Source organism: Dasypus novemcinctus, chromosome 15 (genome assembly GCF_030445035.2).
Source record: "Dasypus novemcinctus isolate mDasNov1 chromosome 15, mDasNov1.1.hap2, whole genome shotgun sequence".
In the NCBI taxonomy this organism is placed as follows: domain Eukaryota; kingdom Metazoa; phylum Chordata; class Mammalia; order Cingulata; family Dasypodidae; genus Dasypus; species Dasypus novemcinctus.
Genome location: NC_080687.1, coordinates 14,971,697 through 14,995,887, shown reverse-complemented (window position 1 = coordinate 14,995,887; position 24,191 = coordinate 14,971,697). Strand labels below are relative to the sequence as shown.

Below are 24,191 nucleotides of genomic sequence, written 5' to 3'. Positions count from 1 at the left end.
GGATCTACAATGTCCCATAATTGACCGTGAAGTACCACCCAGGACAGCTCCACATCCCGAAAACGCCTCCCTATCTCATCTCTTCCTCCCATTTCCCGCACCCAGCAGCCACCATGGCCACCCTTCCCACACCAATGCCACATTTTCTCTGTGGACATTGGATTGAGTGTGTCCATTGCACATCTATGTCAAGTGGGGGCTTAGATTCCACATGGATACTGGATGCACTCCTCCTACTTTCAGTTGCAGACACTCTAGGCTCCATGGTGTGGTGGCTGACCTTCTTCAACTCCATGTTAGCTGAGTGGGGTAAGTCCAATAAATCAGAGTGTAGGAGCTGAAGTCTGTTGAGGCTCTGGGCCTGGGTATCATATTGTCAGTCCAGAGATTCAAATCCCCTAAATATATCTTAAACCTCAGCACCAACTACAATTCCAGTAAAGTAGCATGCAAGTCTTGTGAAAAGAGGTCCCCTCTGAGTCCATTTCCATCACGCAGAAACACCAGCTCCAAAGAAGGGCCATTTGACATGGCAGTGAACCCCACCCTAGATATATCTTAAACCCCAGCACCAACTACAATTCTGGTAAAGTAACAGGAAAGGCTTGTAAAAAGAGATCACATCTGAGTCCAGCTCCATCACGCAGAAGCACCAAACTCCAAAGAAGGGCCAACTTACATGGCAGTGAACTCCATCTGCCATGACCATAAAACCTGTCAGTCTCTTTTGCCCTCAGAAGAACCAATACCTGGGGTTGTATTTACTTTATCTGTCTCTGAGACTCTGCTCAGGTGTGCATAAGGGCAACCCCTCTGATAACCTCCAGACTCTTTTTTAGAGACTCATAGCCATATAAACTCATTTGTCCTTTCCATTTCCCCCTTGATTTAGGTCAAAAAGCATTTTTAACTCCTGTTATTATATGTAGACAGGGATATTCTGCTAGTCCGAGTTGACCCTTTTATTCAAGGTCATTTTCTAGTTATGTCATCAGCTGGTACTTGGTAGTGATTCCTCGGTGCCAGGGAGGCTCATCCCCAGGAGTCATGTACCATGCTGGGGGGAAGGCAGTGCATTTACATGCTGAGTTTGGCTTTGAGACTGGCCACATTTGAGTAACACGGAGGCTCTCAGGAGGGAACTCTTAGGCACAGTGCTGCTCTAGGCCTTGTTCTTATTTCATGTGCACAGGCTCACAAGCATAGTCATTAGTATATCAGGGGCTCACTGTTGGACCCTCATTCCTTCTTGTTCCTTGCTGTTGCACCCAGGGAACTGCCACTGCTCCCCTAGGGACTGCGACAGTAAGTCCACTCTAATCCATACTCTTATTCCTCCATCCTGTGGACCCTGGGATGGTTATGTCCACTCCACCTCTATATTGAGAGGGGGTTTAGATTCCACATGGATGATGGATGCAATTCTCCTGCTTGCAGTTGTAGGCACTCTTGGTTCCCTGGTGTGGTGGTTGGCCATCTTCATCTCCCTGCTAGGTGACCTGGATAAGTCCAACAAACCAGAGGGTAGGAGTTGCATCTCTGCTGAGGTTGAGGGCCCAGCTGGCACATGGCCAGTCCAGACATTCAAGTCTCATGGATATACGCCAACCACAGGTTCAGTAAAAGTGACAGAAGAGGCATGTGTAGAAAGGTCATATCTGAGTCCAACTCCATCACACTCAGGAACACAAATTCCAAAACAGGACCCACTGACAAGGCACTGAACTCCAGAGCCATCTTAGGCCAAGTTTCTATACCGTGTCTTCTTCAGAATTTTCGTGGCTATTTTTAGACTTTTATTTTTCCATGTAATTTTTAAAAGCAGTTCATCAGGATTCATGAAAAATTCTGTTGGATATTTTTTTGGAATTGCAAGGAATTTAGGGGAGAATTCATATCTATATGAATAATAATGAATTCTTCCATCCATATATATGGTATAACCGTTTTCAAATAGTTCTTCTTTTATTCTCTTCAATGAAATTTTGTGATACTCTACATATAATTACGGTCATGATTATTAGAATTCATTACTAGGTTAGTCACAATTTTTGTTCCTATTGAGAATGGATTTTTTTTTCTATTTTCAAAGTGATCATCACTGATTTTTGCTTAATAGTTTTTAAGTCAACAACTTTGCTGAACCCTTTTATTAGGTCTATCATTTTGACTCCAGAATCTATTGGATTTTCCAGGAAGATGATAATATTATCCCTCCCCCAAAGTCTTTTCAATTATTCCACTTTTTACCTCCTTGTTTTATTACTTTTGCTAGGATCTTCAGCAAGTGCTGAGCAGGAAGTATAACTATGGGAATCTATATGTGATTTTGAGAAATGCTTCTAAAGTTTCCAAATTAAGCATGATGTCTGCTGAGTTTTTGGTAAATACCCATTATCAGGGTAGAAAAATTCCATTTTAATCTGTGTTGATCTGTTGTTTTTCTGATCTTTGAAACATGATTAAGAGCAATTGAAGGTTTGATATAAAGTCACCTGCAAGGTCAAGGAGCCAGTGTTTTTTGGGAGGTTGGATTTTTTTTAACTTTCAGTTAAACGTATTTAAGGAATTTCTCCTCTCTATTTAGTTTTACAAGCATGTTTTTTAAAATCTGCCACTGCTTCTAACTCCATCCTTCTGGGTTTAATTTCTGTAAGTACTTCTTTCTGAAAGAGCATGTAGGTAGTAAATTTTTTCCATCTGTGTCTGGAAGTATCTACTTTCCCTTATAGATGAGTGCTAGTATTCTAGGCCGCTATTAACTTTCCATCATCTTTTAAAGATATTATTCTTTAGTGTATTTTGGGTTCTCTGTAGGTAATCTGTCTTAATGTTCTGAATACATTTAAGATTTTCTCTTTAATCTTAATATTCTGCAATTTAACCACAAAGGGTTTGGGTGAGAATATGTTTTAATTAATACTTGAGTATTGATGTACCTTTCCAATTAGAGGAGCTCATGTTATTTTTCAATCCTGGAAAATCATTAGCCATCACCTCTTTATATGTAGTCTCTTCCTCATTCTCCAGACTACAGGAATTCTTACCTTCTGGTCTGCAGACCCCTGGGGGCTCAGGAATAAAATTGAGTGGACTTATGATTTGGGATGGGAAAAAAATCTTTATTTCCACTGAACTCTAGCTGACATTTAGCATTTCCTTCAATTATGAATGACAGGAAACAAACTGCAATAGTATTAACAGTTCCTTAGTTCCTCTGACCTTTTCACCAATAGAACCTTAGGTATTTTCACGTATTAAGACCACTACCAGGTCTTATTTAATGCAATACTAAATAAGCTCATAAATTACTATATCACACTTTAAAAACATTTTTATATACCTGTGTCTGAAAGTCATTAGTTTCCTTTGTGATCCAATGGGTTTTATCCTTCATCATTAAAAACATGAAATATATAGGCTTCACCAAATGGCTCATGGCACCAAAAGAGCTTAAAAGAAACTTTATTAAAGTCCCTACTTCTGTTCTTCCCTGGTGACTCACTTTGGAACCTTATTTTCGATCCTTCATATTTCAGAGTTTACATTTCTTGTTTTCTCATTGAATTACCAGATCAATATTCAGAGTTCCTGCATTCTCTTCCTATATGTCATGTCTCCCATTTAATCCACCAAAGTACTTTGTTTTCCCTAGAATTTCACTTACCTGGTTTACAATCCTTCCATATTCTAGTCTTATTCTATGGGTAGTAATTTATGTCTTTGAATATGCTAAACATAATTATGTTTAGTCCCTTCTCAGCTGCTCTATTGTTTCTAGTTCCTTATGTTGATCGATTTTTTCATGGGCTTTGAAAATTTGTCTGGGAGCTTGCAGCCAGCAGTTGCCATGCAGAACTTTGCAGATGTCACTGCTGTGTATCCAGCTTTCAAATTTATTTCTTGCTTAAAATGACGCAAAGGGTGAGACGTGAGCTCCTCTAAAGACATCACATTGTAACAGTGTAGAAAATTGCAGTTTGGTCATGTTCAGGCCTTTTTGTCATAATGTTGTTGTTTAATATCTGATCTTGGAAAGAAACATTTTCACTGAGGTCCTTAGGAAAGGGTCTTTCCCTCCTCCCCATTCCTTTCTCTCCACTTTCTTTCCCTTCCCTCCCCTTATTCCAGACAGGAGAAATGTAGACAATTAGCAGAAGTCAAAATGGCAAAACAGTCTTGCAGTCACCAGACCAAGCACATCCAGACAGAGCGAAGCATTTCCTCTTAAACTAAAGCCAACAGAATTTGACCAATCAACTCCATAATGTTTTAAGAAGGTTCTTATATTTAAAGCAAGATTTCAAAAATTGGTAGCAGGTCAAATTTTACTTACTGTGATTTAGATGCACATAAGGAAATGAAACTTCGTAACAGAAATGGTAGCGAAAAAAGACACACAACACCTTCCCAATTAAAGTAGCAATCCACCTCATTTTTGAAAGGCTACAAATAAATATTCAGTCAATACAAATGCAAAGTCACTGTCAGGGCAATTCTCTCTTCTTAAGCCATTTCTCTTTCTCCACTCTCGCCCCTCCCCGCCACCCTGAGTCTCCCTCCTCTCCCGCTTGGGGAGGATCACTGAGCTACATATAATTTTCTAGGCTCTTCTCCTTCTCATTGATCTTGTGACATTTCTACCCAATCAGTTCTTCAAACGTTTCGGTGGCTTGGGGCAGCTGAAAAATCCTCTAGGTAGTCATATTGTGCCATCTACTGGAAATTCAGGCTTTTCCAGGCAGAAGCCAAAGAATTTTCCAGGTCCACATATTTGACCTCACAACAGAGGGTTTTTAATAAATTTTACCAAGACAAAGCCAGCTGGAGCTCATCTCCATCCAGTACCTTGATTCCATCTCCGCATCTACCTTGGAATCTTTCATTAAAAAAAAAAAAAAAAGGCAAATAAAACTTAGGACCAAAGATATATTTTACGTCAGGAACACAGAGCAAATGTACGTATTGTTCTTAAGTCTGTCTCTTTCCCAAATGCGTTTGTGTTTTAAAACTAAAAAATAGTTTTACAAAGGTATTCCTAAGTGGTATTTTTTTCTGGCTTGGTGTGCAAGAGGACTGAGACAATGAAAAGATAAGACTGCCTAATTTTTTTGTAAGAAGGTATTAATGTGACAGGCTTTCTTTGATGGGAAGTTTATTTCTTTACTATGCATTATTTCTGGATTTATCAATGAATAATGTATGTGTTAGCATTCAAGAATGACATGAAGTTTCTATGCATGTCATTAATTATACTACCTGTGCTTAGCTGTTCTGTGAGGGATTGCTGGGTGGGTTTTTGGTGGTGGTGCTTTCTAATACTATTTTTCTTGGATTCTCTTCCCTCCTTTTAGGTTAGAAGCGCCTACGCGGAGTCTAAGCATGGATGCTCCCAGGGGTGTTCATATTAAAGCCGCTGCCGGGAAAATTGAGGCCCTTTCTCAAATGGATATCAAATTTCATAGCAGTGATGGAATGGTAAGCTCAGGAGATCAGGCTCTGCTGCATGTCCCAAAGACGCTCGGCAGTGTCATGTCCATTAGACATCAGGATATGAAATTTATGCTACTTTGGAAAGAAAAGTTATGAAAGGCATAGATTAGAAAACATTAAAGGAAAGCAAAACACAGTTTAACTTTGAAAGAGAGACCAACAAAGGATATTTAGACCTTGATATTTTTTATTTAACTGGTATCTGTACTATCAAGTCACTTATTTTTAAACTTTGGAAAAAGCCCTACCGACTTTGAGCTCTTACAGAGAGCATCGGTTTTGCCATTCACTGGTTATCCAGCTTCTATCCAGTATTGCTGTCAACAGGAGTTACCCATAAAGCACAACCCCTGTCTGTTTTTGCCCAGAGCACTTGTACCCTGCTCACACCAAATTAAGTGTAAATGAAAACTGAATTAAAAAAAAAAAAAAAAAAAGAACTTTACGAGTCAACTACAGTATGGATAAAATCTGGATCTTCAAGTCTAGAAAGAAAATATGACTGATTCAATCCCAAGTCATATTGAGGTATGCTACTCAGTAGTGATTGTTGGAACCCTCTTTATTAAAAATGGAAAAAGCTTATTTTTAGTCAGCCAGAAATCACACATGATAGACCTTAAAAGCTCTGGAAGACCAAGAGTTGGGTTTATAAGCAGGATTCCAATCATACGATACCATATTATATAGATTTGTACAAACAACTGATCTCCTCTTTTAGCCTACCCCTAGCTATTTCAAAGAAGTTGTGCTCAAAATACGGTATTACCAATGATTTTTTTAAAAATACCTCATCCTGATAGCAGTTTGCACTGCGTCACACAGATAATACTTGTTTATGCTGCCCTTGGCTGGTGAAGCTTGCTGGGATAGATGTGTGTGAAAGCCCTTTGTGCAATGAGAGCGGTGACGTCTTCCCGTGGCTCCTTCCCCCACCCCTCCCAGACACAGCCCCAGGTAGAAACGCTGAGACCTCACACATAAGATTCGGTTCAGTGGGCAGGGGACCCACCCACTAAGTGCTCCTATGAATTCAGCAGGGTTGACCTCCTGGACCCATTTCCTCATTTGTCAAGAGAAAATACTATTTACTTAACTGTGTGCTAAGGTGGGTGGTAACATTTGGCAGCATCATATGCTTGTACTAATTTACTGTCAGGACTGTGTGGCCAAGGGAGCTCATGGTGTGGTCGGTCCTCCAGCACGCTGTGAGGCAGGTTGGCCGCACCCACTGAGGGCTGGGCAGCAAGAGGGTGTGGAGAGGACTGTGCTGAGAAAGCGGACAACCTATTAGGACGTTCTGCTAGGTGCGCATAAATGCAGAAAAGGAAATCAAGAATTTTGGAATCCATTGCAAAATCATAATGTCGCTAAATACTTAAAATGTGTTACCTTGAAAAAGTAAAGTAATTTTATTTTATTTTTTCAGTTCTTGGTACACTATGAGGAAAGAACACTCTCATATACATGAATTCGGTCTCATTTTTTACAAGTTGCTCATAGGCTGAACCCATCATTAAGTCGATTCTAGGAGCTAATTCAAAATGAAATGGTGTTGAGTCACTCACCACGTGTTGTCCCACAAAGGCAAAAGAAATTGGGCAAAGAAGCAGTGTGTGGATTACCAGTGAGAGTTTGGAAGAGAAGGAAGAATTAGCCATAAGAAAGGATGAGAATATGTGCCAGGGGTTCACAAAAAACAAAAGGCATGTTAGGGAGAACCACATACCCAAAGAACCCAAAACACTGGAGGATAACCTAAAAAGAGTCTGCTTTCCAAAAAGAATACCCATTTATGTTAGGCTGACACTGGGCCAGACCACCTAGGGTGAAACTTGCCTGTAGGTACTGATGCTATTCTACCGCCCCCTCACCCCCACACAGTATTTCACAGGGCACGGGTCAGGATCCCAAGAGGCAGTACAGGCTACAACTCTCAGCTGGGTAAAAGTTTGGAATTCACGGATGAGATTCATGTGAAATGAAGACGGTGTCTAACTTTGCTGGCAAGGAGGAAAATTCTGCTTGTTCACAGCAAATTTCATTTCATCCTACAAACTAGTACCCTCACATGGATAATGGGGTGGTTGCTCAGCATATCAATTCTAATTTTTGTAGTTTATCAATAAGATTTCCAAGCCTTAATCTCAATGGCCATTTGTTTCACTTGTATAATTTAGCTTAACTAAATTATATGCCCCTTAAATCAAACCCTTTTCATTTTGTTTTAATTAGCTCTAATCTAAGGTTTTCTGCTTTTCAGCATCCAATCGAAGGCAGTAGTTTCAAATAACAGTAAAAAGTCAGAAAAATTGTTGATACCTGAAAGGATGGATGTAATTTCTCCTCATGGGAAAATAAAATCACAAATCCAGATAAATCCCAACACTCAGTTAAAAATTAGTAAAATGAATGTATTTCTGAGCCTTGTACTTTATTCTAATGAGGATGAAAAGATGTTTCAGCATAAAGTCCAAATGGATCACAACATGAATGCAAATCAGCAAAAGAATGCTATCGATTTTTGTCAAACAAGTCTGAGAGGCATTTTTAGGAGTGGAGCATAGCAAACCTACAAAGTAATTGAGCTTATCAACACTGTAAGAACAAAATTGTGGTTGTTGGCCCATTATCCTAGCTGGTAACAAAGAGGGAAAGGAAAATTGCCTTTCCTCCAATTTGGAGAAGGAATTGTTAAGCATCTGCCTGAAAACAGAATTAGGCTAAAATATCAGATAATGACAATATGACTTAAAGGCCTATTTCATTTTTGTGAGGGGAGAAAATGAAATTGTGTGGAACATTTAAAGGATGAATTTTACATTGATCATGTTCATTCCTCTTGTTTTTCTCCCTTGCAGCTTGTGCTTGATGCTGAAACTGTGTGTTTACCTAAGTTGGTGCAGGGGACTGGGGGTCCCTCCAGCAGCAATCAGAGACTCTATGAGATTTGTGTCTGCCCAGATGGGAAACTTTACCTGTCTGTGGCTGGTGTAGGTACCACGTGCCAGGAAAGCAGTCAAGTCTGTCTCTAAACCATCCACATCGTCCACAAAGTACCCAACCTACTTTCACTGGGCTATATGTATTTGACTTCAAAAACTTCGCTATTTTACATTCTTTAACTGGGACTGTAGCTGGAAAGTGGAAAGATACATTCTTAAAAGGAACACAGAATGAAAAATGTACCAATGAAAAAGTTCAGACAAGATTACGTGATCTCAGAATGGCAAGTGGATGCTAGACAAACAAGCTGAAGAAATTTCAAAAGATTTTTATTCTGAGTTTTCATCAGAAATATTGAATAAACTGGGACTTTTTATCTTCCTCACCTCCCTCTCCATCCCTTGTACATGTACCTCAGTTTACCATAAAATGATGAACTGCTATGTGAAATTTGATTTATGATGGCCAACTGTGAATATCTAACTCCCCATAAAAATAGCTTTGGCAAACACTACAATGTTCCCAGAGTTCTTGGCAGTCCCCTTAAATCACTCAATCTGTAAGTTCTCTCCTGAGTTCCATGCACGTCAGGTTTTATGAGAAAATCTTCAAATTTTGAAGGTACTTTGAGGTTGATCTGATTTTAAATGGTCATCAAGGCATAAATAATGCTATCGTGCTTTCTTTATATGCAGTCAATGAGCAATAAAGTCAACCTACATTTTCGACAGGACTTCACAGTTTGAGTGTCTTGCTTTCCTTAATCCTCGCAACACTGCTGCAAGGTAGGTTATTATTTTTCTCAGGGGCTTAGATAGAACAAATCACTTATAAAGTAACATACATCTACTGAAATTAAATCAAATGGTGAGCCTAAATTGATCAGCCCTTTTCACTTTGCAAAACTTTGATGTTGTCCTATTCTATCCAAAATAACAATGTGATAAATGTACAGATTGATAATCCTCGTTTGATAAATGAAAAGGTTTTGTCAGCCCCCAGGATGGATAGTCTATTAAGGGGTGGGACCCTGAACTGCCCAGCCTGTATATTTACCTCTACACAGTAGTTAAAAGATTTAGATTTAACTTCATGGAACCAGACTCTGTTTTCCAAAATGGTTTAGTGCCAGTGGTTGTATAAATTGCTATATAAATCAAATAGGACAAAATGAATCCACTGAAACAAGTTAGTTTTTGTGTAAGCCACACACTCTGCAGAGTGCCCTTCCACACAGAAATTGTGGTTTTTTTGTCTTTTTGTTTTAACAGTTATATATTTCAGGATCCCCAAACAGCTCACAATGTAGTGGTACCAAGAGCATTACAGCTTTCTAATTTTACGGTTTATATCTATAAACACAAGTTCGCATTCATTTTCTGCACTCTCAGAACTAAAAGTTGAAAAAGTCAACTCTTTATTTCTAATGCCTTTTTTAAAAGGTATTCCATTTACAGTGTTGACCACTTAAAACATCTTCCCAATTTTTAAATTGCTAGTATGCATAAATGTTTGAAATTATAAAATAAAAAGCATGTTTAATGTATCTACTTCCAAAAACATGTACCTGCCATGTATATCCACTGATCTTATTCCCTGCAAAGGTGAAGTAAGACAAATTCCACTAAATCAGTGAGCAACTAATAAACCTATTTTATAACAAGCATGTTATAATTAGTCATGAAAAATAAACCTACTAACACCCTGGCATAAAAGTACAGAGGAAAATTCTAACATTCCCAAGAAACACACATTCACACATACACACACATCAAAACTTAATATAGGGGGATACGAAGTCTGATTTCCAATGAACTATTTCTCAGGAAATACAAGATTTCATATGTACAATTTACTTTATTAAAATTATGGCACTTAATAGCAGAAATAATTACATGGCTTCACATCCAGAAGCAATATAATTTTGGAGGCGCAAACATTCCTTATTACCAATAAATGTAAAAATGTTTTAACATATTCCTTAAGCCCTTAATTGCATAAAATATATTTTGCAAGATTTACAGCCAGTACACGTAAATAAACTAATTACCATTATCTTTCTTTCACATTCTACAAAAGAAATATGTTAAATAAGTATGGTAGAACAATTAAAACATGATGAGAATTAAATGTCAGTTCTGAATCATTCATGGGGAAATAGACATTGATAATTCCTCTTGTAAAAGCAACTGGATAATTGTCACAAAGATTTTACAACTTTTAATGTTTTTAAAGTAAAATCCAATAAAGCCCCACTGTGTCCTACTGAAAGACAAAATTTCTTTTTGTTTTTTAATCACAGCACCTTTAAATATGAGGCAAAAGATTGCATCCTGTTCAACCGTACTACATAAATTATGACGTCTGTGGAAAATATGTACACGCAAACATAAAGCAAGTGTTCTGACAGCCGATTGCCACTAGTGTGGCAAGCAGTGTGCAGAAGCAACACTGACATCTGTCGGGAGCACTGCCACCACTCTGAATTTTCTGTATGCTATCTTCACGGGAGAGGAAGCTGTAAACATAAGGTGTGAAAACACAGTTAAAGGGAGGTGCAAAGTGCACTCAGCGCACTCCAAGACGTCCTAACTGCTTCATCAAGTAATATTCAGGATTAAAATACTGTACCATTTTTTACATATACTGAGTATTCAAGATGTAAAATTGCAACAAAGTCATAATCAGATCCAGCTGATAAGAAAGTAATGAGTCCAAAAGAGGATCCACTTAAAAAAAAAAAAGATAAACTCCAAAGAATTCATTCTCCTTATTTGTTTAAATCAATGATATGTCCAGTGTTTCATTAGCTCCTTCAAAAAGAACCATGTTAAAAACATAAAATTACTTTCTTCCTAATCAGAGACATATATAGACTCACCTAACAAACCGCTAAGCTTTGGTTATATAAAGTGCAGTTCAATAATGTGCCATCCAAGCCATTCAAATACATCTACCAATTTTTTAGTTCCTTGCCATCTTCAAAATAGTTTTCCTTTAGATTCTGGTAAATTTTCTGTGCTTCACAATTCCTATGTAACTGGTAATGAAGCTTAATGGAATACAGCAATTCATATTTGTGCTCCAACACATTCATGACTTAGCTCTGCTCTTCCTTTTCTTTAAATACTTCACACTTTCTGTTGTATGAAGTTTTCAAGTTTTATTATGATACAGGCAGTACATTCCATCACCCTCATAGCAACCTCAGAGGTAAATCTGTCGTTTGGAATCTGCGGAAAAGGAAGCAAATCAGGATATCTTGTTTTTAAGCTGTCTGCGCCATAAGCTTCCAACGTATGTACGTCATTTGTCAGTCCTTCAAGTTGCTGACTGTATTCCTCTATTTTTTGGGCAAGTGCAGTCGGCTTTACATCTTTATCAGACTTTCCCCTTACGGCATAGTCAGCCGCAATCAAAGCTAACTTGGTAGAAAGGTAACATTTGAAGCACACCCATTCGTTGGCATTTTTATGAAGGTCATTTCTGGCAGCTGAAAAATTTGCTCTGGCTTGTCGTAACCACCTGCGTGCTTCTACGGGATTACCGACTGACTTGAAAGTGGGGGGAACAAAGAACCTCTGCGAGTAAGTCTGTCCCGCTGAAGGGGGGCATTTTTCTTTGTTTTGTTGTTGTCTTTCCGATTTATGACTCGTGGCTTCTTGGTTCCATGAAGTATAAAATCTTTGAAATGAGTACTTGTCGGACTGAAATCGGGATGCTGAGGTTGAAAATGTCCGTCTTGAGGCTCTGTCTGCATTTTGATCTAGAAAAGCCTGTTTCTCTAATCTGTTGATTTCATTCTGCAAATGTTTAAAGACCTCATTAGCAATATCATGATTCTCTGGATTTTTGTCAGGATGCCATTTCAAATACAACCTTCTAATAATCTTTTTTCTTTCTGACTCTGGAAGCTTCCAAGCCTGCTCCACCACTGATGTCACTTCCTTTAAGATTTCTGGTAAAGAATTAACTTTAAGCTTTTTGGGGGAATGATGTTTTGAAGATGAGGTTTTGTGGCTCTCTCTGCCGGAGAAGAGGGGAGGGATGCTCCGTAGTCCAGGGGCCAGATACTCCGTAGGACTGGTTGGTGTAGAAGGGGCGCTGTCTCTGCTCTGAGAACTCTCGTCAGGCCTGGAAAACTTATACAGATCAAGAGAGCTAACGATTTTATATTCACTATAGCCAATATCAATCTGATATATCTTTCCTAGGAAACTGGAATTGTCGGCATCTTCCCTTTCCACTTCTTGTACAATAATTGCATATGTGTATGTTGGCTGGTATGATCCATAGATATCGCCGCCTTCAGCATCAACAAGGTACCCAACATATTCTCCCGGGTAAAACACATTCATTGGATCCATGAGCAGAGTGTAATGAATTTCACCAGGTATTGGAGTGCCAGGCATAGGAAGTTCAAGTTTTGATGGTTCTGAAGAGTCATATTTCACTCCTAAACTGTCAAGTTTCTCACTGATCCTGTAAATATCATTGCACCCTAACATAGCAATTAAATATGAAGTGTCGGAAATCAAATTGTCAGTTGCTGACTTAAGTGTCATTGCTAACGCCAGCAGGAAGTTAATGTCTTTACTGTCCGAATGCTGAATGTAGAGCAGAATGACTGCGTTGCCAAATCTCTTCAAAAACGCAAACGTCTCACTTCTGCTGTGGGGAATGGGATTAAATCCTTTAACTCTTAAAGTTGTTTGAAGCTTTTCAAAACAGGAAACTTTCAATCCTTCTCTCAGGGCTTTGCAAAGTCTTATGGCTTTTTCTTCATTGGCCAGGAAAGCATTATCATTTTCATGCTTCATAATTCTAATTAGTCCTGTAATAAACTGCTCAGAAGACAAGAGTAACTGCAGTCTCCCCTGGAGAGAACACAGTGCTCCAAACTGGCAAACTTTAGGAGTCTCCTCATCTAGCTGTTCTTCAAGAATACTGCTCAGTAAACGAGGTCTGAGTTTTTGGGGAAAGAGCATTATCAACTTCGTGTGGAATCCGTGGTCTTTCCCTAAGTAACACTGGCTAAGATCAACCAACATCTGGACACCAATATTTCCCTGAATTCTGCTCTTGTAATGTGGTGCATCATCAAACACTAAGATGCTCGACTTTACCAATCTACCATCCTGGCTCGGAAGGTGCAGTGCAAGGTCGCGTACATTCTCAAGATCACTTCTAACCTTGACTGAATCATTCTGCAGACTCTTGAACAGTCCAGAAACTACTCGCTTAACTGTACGCATTTCATTAGGGTCTAACTGTTTTCCTTCTGAATTTTTGAATATGCGGCTCAACACTTCAACATATTGCTTAGTTGAAATAATATCTTCAGTACCTAAATGTTTGAACAACTGATGAAATGTGCCAAGTTCTAAAGGTAGCTTATACAAATAAGGCTTAAAATCAGACTCGTACTCCAGATTTATCACTACCTCCTCAGGCTTCAGAAGTTTCCAACCTTCTTCTACCATCACAAAGGCAATGCCTCGCAGTTGGAATCGGAACTCCCTTTTATCCGCGCTGAGAAATTCGTATATGCTCCTTAAGACCTTAGCTCTCGTTTTTACCATTTCTTCATCCAAAGTTGTGATGTTGCAGATGTTTCTGCAGTTATTAATGACCTTGTCAAGAGGGGGGTCCAAGTTCACATTAAGCATGCTTAAAACTTGCTCCAGCTGTTCTTGTGGACCGAGCTCACTGCCTTCTTGCTCTCTGATACTCAAGGGTGTGGCTTTCTCAGGAAGGATAGGGCAGGATGTCCATAACAGCTGCAGAACATCGCACTGCTTGAACTTAGGATTTACCTGTGCTCCACTGAATTTTATAAGAGGAAGTGTTCCATTGACCTCTTGATATTGAGGATGAAATCTAATGAATTCAGCAGGTGCCCGCTCAGGACATAAAAATGGTATTAAGGACAGCTCTTTCAGAAAATTCCCAGAAAACAAGTCCACTCGTTCTTGGAATATATGATGGAGAAGGATATCAACTGTACTTTGCAATGTTTCTTTAGACCAGTTTTCAGTATTAGCTCTCACACTGATTTCCTTAGCAAACTGTAACAACTGCTGTTGAGAAAGTATGTATTTTAGTCCAATATTCCTTAAGAATTCCACCCAAGATGTCATAAATGCAACCTGATTTTTGGGCTTTATACGTTGTTCCAATTTTTTAAAGAAATCCTTAGGGATAAACAATTTTTCAGGAAGCATCACTTCAAAAACTCTCACAGTTCTATCATAGAAATGTTTTGCTTGTTTTAGCCGACTGTTGGCATCATGAATTATCAACAAACTTTCAAGTTTTTCAAAAAGTTGCTCCTTAATCTCTGATACTTCTTCAATACTTGATAATCTATTCTTCAGATAGATCAAGTGCTCTAATTTTGCATCATAAGAGAGATTTTCAATTTTTGGCAACAGGTGTTTCAAATACACCTCAAGATCATCCACAGGTACACAACCAAGTACCTCATATAGTTCTTTTAAGTGTATTTTTTCTTCAAGAAATGCAGATGATGATGATTGTGTCCATTTTTCCACTTCAGCTGAAGGGATACTTTTTGTCAGCACATAGCATGCGCCAAATTTTGCAATGCTCATATAGCGACCACTAATGGATTTGTAACATGGAAGTGACTTTAAAATTTTAATGTCATCTTGAGACATCAAGTGACCCAAATTGCAGTTGAAATACATCAGAAGGGCTTCAAAGTCATTTTCAACTAATTTTTCAGTCCTAAATGTTGAGGTTTGGACCATATAATGCACAGCCTTCAAAATGCTTGAGGGGTTCTCTATGTTTGCTGTGTGACATGACAACAGGGGAACAAATACACTGTCTTTGGAGCAGATTTTGTTCAAGGCAAGCTGAATACAGCCAGCTCTCATTAGAGCATGAAAAACTTTATCACTCTGGGCATTTGGAAAAACTGCTATATGCATAAGGCTTAGAGGAAGCAGAACGTCCCCTTCAGGAACCACAAGCTGATTGGCTGAAACAGTAAACTTTGTTCCCGGAAGCAATGCCCAGTCTTTCAAGGTATCGACCACAAGGTCAAAGGTTGGTTTTGTTTCTTCCTGGTCTTCTCGCAAGCTTACCGATTCACTGATAAAATGCCATGCATTCTTAAGCCAAGACTCACTTGCAAAATTGTCTTTCCATTTTGTACAATTTTTGGTCTTATATTCACGAGGCAACACAGATGATAACAAATCAGCAAAGCTGGAAATGTCAAACACTTTTGCAACGTTACAGTTCAATAAAATACTACTATATTTCAAATACAATGTATTCATAAACAAGTCTTTGCGGGATGGAATCAATTCATGGTATGTTGTTAAAAACTTGGGTCGTTTTGCATCAAAAGTTTGCAAAACGCTGTCCAATGTAATGAGAAGGGGCAGTCCCTCAACTTCAACTTCATTTTCTTCTGCATCCTTAAAACAATAATCAACTAACAATTTTAAACTGTGAAAAAGTTTTAGGTTAGTCTGCTGAAGACGACAAGGCAGCTTTCCAATGTGGCAAGTCGTATCAGGGGAGGAAAATGTCATTAAAAAAGACCGAACGTCGGCAGGAGTTACGTAACTAACAGGAATGTCTGCATCTATGAGACAGTGGTAAAGATTAGCAGTTTCATCACAGTTATAAACCAAGTTGAAGCCAATTTCTAAAAGCAGGTGTTTTAGTCTGTAGACATTCTCTGCTACAGTTTTGCGTGTTGTGATATTATAATCTGCATTTTTAAGGTGTTGCAATTCATCCTGTAGTAAATTGTCAAAAAATGGCTTAGTTTTATTTGCCGTGGACATATTAATCCAAGTAATTATAACAGCAGAGTGCAAATCCGAGCCATCGATATTTGGCGCCCGTACAACAGGTAAAAGACGTTTCATGTCTTCATGAATGCAACTATACAGTGCTTTCACCAGACAATACAAATCTGGCTGTAGATCAAGCCTGTTAACTGGGAAAAATGATAAAAACTTTTTTAAAGTGTCCTTCACAACATGAATAGGCGTGTTCTGTAAAACTGATATCGTTGGGTCAGAACCAGGGAAATACCGTTTTTTTAACTGGATTAGTAATTCAACATATGCAGGAGCTATTAATGCCATCATTAAGCTGTTATTCCAGTCACTTCGAACACCGACACCATTATCATCACGCCACAAATTTCTTCGAGCTGAGTCCAGGGCAAAGTGGCCATTCACATGAAATGGCAACCCTGTCTCCAAAGAGAGGGGCAGAAAACAGAAGGCCCTGTGGGGCTTTTTATAGTTGTGAGTGATGCAGGCAGCCACCCCACCACGTGGAAAAAGAGTAATATCTTGGTTCTTGTGAGCTGATATAACACTCTTGGACACTTTGTCCATACTCGAAAAACCTGACCTATTACAAATTAGCCATGTGGTAAGATTTCCTTCAGAGTCCTCAGTATCCATGGTATAGGTTATCTGTTGAACCGGTATGTCTTTGAGCTGCCTTTTTTTAGTAACACTGTCGATTACAGATGCATGAAATTGTTTCCTTTTTAATCTGTCTCCATCGGTGATTGTGCCCCTTACTGAATACAGAACATTTAGAGCTCCAGTAGCTTTATCTATTTCACAAATAGAAATTTTTTCCATATGATTAAGAAACATTAGAAGTTCTGCCCCATCTGAACGCAATTTGTCCAAAAGATTCTGGACCATTCTGTCTGATGATGGAACAGAGGAAATTTCTGACACCTTTGCCATTTCTGTATTACGAAGAGGAAACCTAAACATGGTGCAATTATCCAGTTTAAAATGGGTTCCCAAATAAAGATCCAGGACATCTGAGAACTGCGTCCTAAAGTCTACATCCAGGTCCCTAAACATGCGGCCAGGACTGACTGATGTGGCTCCTGGTGCATATCTGGCATGAGGATCAAAAATGCACAGGATGTCATTGCCAGAGATAAAGGAAGGGCAGTCTGTAATATGATAAACAGAATTAAATCCTATTCCGTATTGTCCGGTTTTGTAAGGATTGCCTTCTTTGGTGCCTTTCCCAAGATTCTGAATTCCTCTGACATCGTCATCTGTAAAAGGCTGATTGTTATACACACAGAGTGCTGGCCCCTGCAGTGGTGCCCATTTATCATCAAAGATTCTGTCGACTGGATGCTGTCTCGGGTCAAACACAAAACAGATTTCAGTGGCTTTTGCATCATCAGCATTTTGAAGCAGCTCTTTCAACATTTCCTTTTCTGAAGGGTAGGCATTCAGAATACTCTTAATCCTGCTGGTCAATTTTTCTTTCTGTCCAAATTCAGTGCCGAGAGTTGTGAAACAGATGTTGGAGGCATATCTTTCTAAGGCTTTATGTCGCTTTGGGACTGCTCCTAGTTTCACAGCCACTTCCCTGGGTATGTCAGAATGACAATATTTTACAGTGGTATCCTTTACTTTTATCCAGGGACAATCATTGTAGCATAAAGATTTAGCAGGGAGAAGCACCAGGTTAGTATCTGGCAATAATATTTTGCCATAATTTTTCTCACAAAATTCTTGTTTCTTTTCTCTAATGAGACTCCATATTCCCTCACTAATTATTCGTCGGCAAAGCTGGAAATTCTCCTCTGTTATTTGCTTTGTTCCTCTTTCTTGATCTAGAGATTCCAAAACAAGGGCAAAATCTTCAACAGTAAATGACTGCCTCACACCCACACTTTCAAAAAGCTCACGAAAATTATTTTTATATTTATTAGGCAATTGATAAAGATATGGAGCTGCCTCAAAATTCAAGTGAAAAGAGACTTTTCCTGAGTCAACATATGCATTTTCAACTAGGATGAAGCTACAGGGCTTTAACTTTTCAATAATCGATATCTTTGTGATTTCATTTTGCATCATTGCTTCATGCAAGTATTTGTAGCAAGCATTGGTGATATTCTCCTGGTACAATGTAATTCCATCATCAACTGACTTTGCAACTTCTTTCAATTGGTTGATAACCAGATCAACCGTTGGCTTCTTAAGTAATCCCAGAAACTCTTTAACAGCCAATGACACTGAACCACAACCTCTAAAGGAATGAGAATTTTCATTTAGAATTGGCTGCAAAAGACAAACTATATCCTGATGCTCAGCTGTATAAAGGTCAGTTGCTGCAAACATGGTTTCAGGCTTAAAACTGTTTCCTTTCCATTCCAAAGAAAATCCTGCTGGTTTTGTCAGAAATGGGAGGAAGGGGATTGTTTGATATTTTGCAGCAAAATCTTTTGCTCTGGGATCCCTGATTTTTAATTTTTCATCAATAAGACTTAATAAGATACTACTTCTCAGGCAAGCAGCAGCATGATCACTTTTATTAATTTCAGCTATGGAATCTGCACGTTCTAGCATGTCATCCCATAAAATATCATCTTTGGCCATACCTAACTGAACTAGTTTAATCAAAATGATAGGATTAAGATAATCCTGAGTAGAACCGTAAGGAAATCGTCCATCTTTAGTATCAAATAACTTTGCGACTCGTCCTTCAGGATGGATCAATCTTGATGGGAGAACCAAAGGATGCCCCTCTAAAGAGCAAGGAATGCACGGAGTAACACGAAGGATTCCTGAGAATTCGTCAACTTTTTCATTTAGAACAAAATTCATTAAAGGATCTCTAAGCTCTGCTTCAATTTCTTGAATATTTGGAAAAAACACTTCTGAAAAAAACTGTTTCTCTGAAAATGTATTTTCAAGCAGTATCTGTTTGCATCCAGCTTCTTCAAACCCTAATTTTACTGAAGAAGGAAGTTCGACAGCACAGAGGTTTTTTGACCCAGTCTTCTTGAGGTATTTCAAAAATATCTTGAAGGCTGCAGGACCAACATCTCTTCTTTTAAGTATAGAGTCATCTAAAAATCTCACATTCTTCATGGAAACCCACATAGATCCGTCAGAGAAGACTCTGGTCAATTCTTTCCCTTTTCCATTTGCTATATCTTCATAAAATCCTTGACAAATTACAGAAAAGTCATCATGAACTAAATCAGGATCAGGCCAGACTGCATAGTAAGTATACTCAGTTAGTTCCCCACTGACTGCCAGGTCACGGAGCACACTCAGTGCTTCTAAGTAGGCTTTCACAATAACGTGTCTCATGAAGGTGGTATTCCATCGTCCTTTTGTATCCGTCTTCCATATTTCTTTTCTATTTGATGTAACGGCAAAACACCCATTGATGTGAACTGGCAAGCCTGTTTTTATTCGTAAAGGTAAATAGCAAAACACTTCCCCAACGTGTGGTTTCACAATCCACTTCTGGTCTTGGATTTCAGACAGGAACACTCCTACTGCACCACAAGGAACAAGTCCCAGTCTTCTTCCGCTTTCATTCAGGGAAAATTTCAGAGCCTCTCCTACATCCATGCAGGTGCATATAAGCCATGTTGTACACTCAACTGTCTTTTGTGGCAACTCATCTGAAGGCTTTTTTGCTTGGCCAGATTTAGCCATTTCAAAGAAGGCAGCTGGGTCGTCATCTGGACCTCTAAAAAGTGGTGACTGCAAATCAGCAATCCTTCTGAACACATGGTGAAATTCTTCAACTGTTATCTGAAGAATGACAGATGACTTTGGTGCATCAGTGGACAGCTTTTTATTACTGCCACTGCACATCTTCATAAGCTTAGCAGCTTCTTTTAAAACACTCAAAACAGGTGCACTCAAAGCTTTGGAAGGGCAGATTTTTTTTTGGATTGTTATTGTATCTTGTGCTAAGCTGGGGTGGGTTTCCTCAATTTTCAAGTACTTCAAATACATTGAGTTTACATTCTGAGTGAAAATGATAAGCCTGTGTCCACAGAGACTAAATTCATCCACGAGAGAGTAAATATCTGCTGTGTTATAGCAGGTACTACTGACTTCACTCACTTTAGCTTCTTGTTGAGTTCTAAAGGCAAGTCGGAAAAGAGTCCCCTTGTAGCTGTAAGGCGTTTCCACTGTCAGGGGTAACTGACAGCCAAACACCTCTATAAATGGTTTGAACTGGTTAGGAAATTTCCGAAGTCTTTTCTGTTGTTTGCTCCAATTAATTTTGATGCCAGGATTCGATTTGTCTTTAATGTGTTTACTGATATGGTTTATGTTTGGATCGAACATGATCATGAATTCTCGACTCATAATAATGGGAATGTCAGTGATGTGGTAGACAGAATTAAATCCAAGACCAAATTTTCCAACCTTGTCAACTTCTCCCCTTTTTAAAGATTCTCCTAGCCTCGTTATGTTCACAAAATCTGAATCTGAGAATTCAGAATTATTGAATGACCACAGAGCAGGCCCGTGGCAAGCAGCCATCCCTGGGTCTAGGAGATTCTCTCTGATGTCCATGTTTCTTCTCATGTCAATCATGAAACTGCACTCAGTGGCATTAGCATCATCAGCATTTTGAAGTAGTTCTTTAAAAATATCTGACACGGAAGGGTATTCTTCCAGAATATTTTTAATTCTTACAGTAAGTGGTTCTCTTTGTCCTGACTGCTCAAATCCCATATTTTCAGGATTGATCAACCTTGTACTAAGACATGGGACTTTTAACCATTCTGCAGTTTTCATGGGTATGTCCTCATGTACCAAAATGATGGGTTCCACCGAATCTTCAAGTAAGTCATTAAGGTCATCGACTTTGATGTCACAATAACAGCATTCATGAATTGGCTTCATGATAAGTTTAGAAGGATTTTTGCTGTGATGTATAGGAACTGGTGTATTGGGGCTTGCTGGAATCTGATTGCTATACAGCCATCTGATAATGTTTAATATAAGATGAAGATTTTGTTTGCTCTCTTGTTCACTGAGATCTTGGTCACTTTTGAGAAATATCTTCTGAATGACCATGGAAATATGATCTGATGTCAACTCCTCTATTGAACCACAGACCTTAAACAGTTGGTGGAATTTTGCCATGGTTTTAGGCACACTATGCAAATAAGGCTGAAGGTCAAGATCATGGATTGGTTTTATCACTGCTTGGGTAAGGGAACAAAATTTTTTGCCAGTCCAGACCCAAGGAAATTTTAAGGCCTTAAAAGCATCTTTCCCTTCATCTAAGTGATCATGCATGAATCCATAAATTTCAAGCAAAACATGTTGGAACTGATAGTAATCTTCATCACTAAAGGTTTTTGAAGTATACCAGTCAACCACAATTTTAAAGTGTTTTAATACGGCACTGATGCTAGGTTTTGTGAAGATGCCTAACGCTGTTGCCAGGTTTACATGCACACTTTCAACAAGAGGGACTGATGAGCCAACCAGAATGGCATGAGCCACATCACACATATCTGGAGGTGCACAAAAGTTACAGAGGTCTCCTTTCCAGACTAATGACCCTGGATAATTTGGAGGCCTTTCCTTACAGGCTGGAACCCATTTTATTTTCTTCAACGTAATTTTTCCTTCAGATGACTGCAACAAGGCATGATTCTTATTTAAAACTAATAACAGTGTTTTGGCTTTCTTTAAGAGAACATCCTGATTTAGACTAGAACTGCCCTGTAAAGTTTCAATTTTTTTTGCCACTTGTACCACCTCTTTCTCTTTGAGACTGGCTTCATTTTTTAAACCAATCTGTCTTAAAGAGTGAAGAATATCCGGTGAGGTGAAAACTGAAGGTGGAAAATAGATTTCTTCTTCACTGTAAAAGAGATCCTGTAGTACTTCTATATCAGGATCAAAGAAGTCACTGGCTGACACCAACCGTTCCTGTGAAATGTGGATGAATTTTAGTGGTATTAGCCAATCAATCACGTTTGAATTCTCATTTTTAAGAGAGGACAGGTTCTCAAGGGTCCATAACATAAGCTGTGTTATCTCTTCACGTGAATAAAATGCATTTTCAATATCTCTTAACACAAGCTTTAAGCAGCTAGTGGTCTTTAACTTCTCTATTTTCAACATGTTTGCCAGGCGAATAGTTGCTTCATCGCTGCTGTCTATCAGTGAAATAGAAAGTCGTAGGTCTGGCGGAAGCTTGGCAGTATGATGCAAGACTTTACAACCTTTCAATTTTGTATAAGAGGAAATTCCCTGACCAGATGAATGGTTGATTCGCTTGAATATTGCCAGTTCTTGAATTATCCTTTTCTCCTTTTCACTGCTATCAGTTAAAGTGGCTAAGAACTCCCTCAGAGCATCCTTGTGTGTTGGAAGGAGCGAAGCTATTTGGTTACACAGTTTCTGCAATGGCATCTTCTCCATTATCTGCAGAACAGCACCCGGTAATGGTGAATGGATGTACTTTTTAATAAGTGGATGTTGTATGGAGGCATCTAATTTTTTAAGGACAATTCCTCCAAGTTTTTGTACAACGTCCGCTAAAAATTCTGGAAGCTGTGCATCAGATTCATCATCTAAAATGACTAGTGATGGGATCCTGAGTCTAATGAGCTCCACACACGCCCGGTCTTCTTCTAGTGCAGTCCTGGGGATGAGCGGCATCTCATCAAATAAAGTCAAATCCTCTGCAAAATGTATGTAGAGGTTCTTCCAAACCATCTTAAGCCATGAAAGAGAGGGATGATTTCTGTCTTCAGCTAGTGGGTACCAGTGAACAAGCAACTCTCGGCCAGGCCAGAATGCATTCATCACTTCTTTCATTAGACGTGCAAATCTTTCTGGGTTTAGGAGCTGCAGCTGAGTACAGGGCCTTCCTGTAAATTACATACAAAAATGGTATAAATACATATAATTCTACTGTAATTTATTTAGTCTTCTATTCTTACAGATTAGATAGTACTGCAAAGTGACTTTAAGAGTTTTAACTAGACTGTAAAAATGCAAAAATTCAGGATAACTGGGCTAAAAGGATTTTCACATAATGATAGCAAATCTATACATAAATCCATATTTATAATAACTTAAAGGAGAAATAATTCTCTCTGGAAAGTGCTTGTTTTAAATAAATGTAGAAAGCACATTTAAACGTGCTTTTAAAAATTATCCTTTAATGTTCTGCAGATGGAATCAACATCAAAAACAATTTTTAGTTTTGTCCAAAAACAAAACCACCAAAGATAGATGCAAATAAAGTCCATATAAGTACCTTTTCATATAAATGGAAATTATTTATAAACGAACCCATTATGAATTCCTTCGTGACTACTCTGTGTCACTTCTTAATGCTTCAACAAGCCGTGTGAGTGCAGGGGTAAAGAGAGGACACTGCAAGTGGGGAAGAGGTCTGAATTCTAGGTCTCAGTCAACCAGCACCTCTGAAGTGAGGTGGTGAGGAGGTTCAGCCACTAACTAGATGTGCGATTTTAGTATCATTCCCTCTTTTTGGGGCTTGAGGTCTCCCATCTAGAAAAAAGGTGGGGGTGAGGTTCTGCACCTAGAGGCAGCTCTGCACACACCCAGATACGCAGCACACTTAGGGCCTCCCTAGGGGAGCTATGACCTAGTGCAGTTATTAACCGTACTCTTCAGATCCCAGGATTCCGCAGAGATGCTTCAGAGGCAAGCAGAGAACAGGGGCGTTGTCCTCAAGGCAGGACTGTGCCCATAACCATAGCTGCTCCACCTCAATATGCTCAATAAACCGGGGGAACTAAAGATTATACTTGGGAGAAAAAAAGGTTGTTGCTGACATTTTTTATTTAACCAGTCGGCTAGTATATATGATTTTATTTATCGTATTTTGAGTTTCTGATTTATAATATCAGTAGGAACAAAATGAAAAAATAATACTCAATATCTACAGGTATGTACTTGCCC

General features: G+C 38.8%; 2 protein-coding genes across 6 annotated transcripts in view; one reads left to right on the top strand and one right to left on the bottom strand.

Annotated features, from left to right (window-relative positions):
- The window catches only part of SGCG (sarcoglycan gamma), a 157,595-nt gene extending 148,423 nt beyond the window's left edge, over positions 1 to 9,172 (top strand). For both annotated transcript variants that reach the window (XM_058277057.2, XM_058277058.2), the window contains exons 7-8: positions 5,355 to 5,478; positions 8,355 to 9,172. In XM_058277057.2, coding sequence (XP_058133040.1) covers positions 5,355 to 5,478; positions 8,355 to 8,528 — 298 coding nt within the window. In that variant the 3' untranslated portion in view covers positions 8,529 to 9,172. The remainder of the gene's footprint in view (positions 1 to 5,354; positions 5,479 to 8,354) is intronic.
- A 1,104-nt stretch (positions 9,173 to 10,276) lies between these two features.
- SACS (sacsin molecular chaperone) overlaps positions 10,277 to 24,191 on the bottom strand; it is an 81,941-nt gene continuing 68,026 nt past the window's right edge. For all 4 annotated transcript variants that reach the window (XM_058277055.2, XM_071208181.1, XM_071208180.1 and 1 more), the window contains one exon: positions 10,277 to 23,128. In XM_058277055.2, the coding sequence (XP_058133038.1) occupies positions 11,571 to 23,128 (11,558 nt within the window). In that variant the 3' untranslated portion in view covers positions 10,277 to 11,570. The remainder of the gene's footprint in view (positions 23,129 to 24,191) is intronic.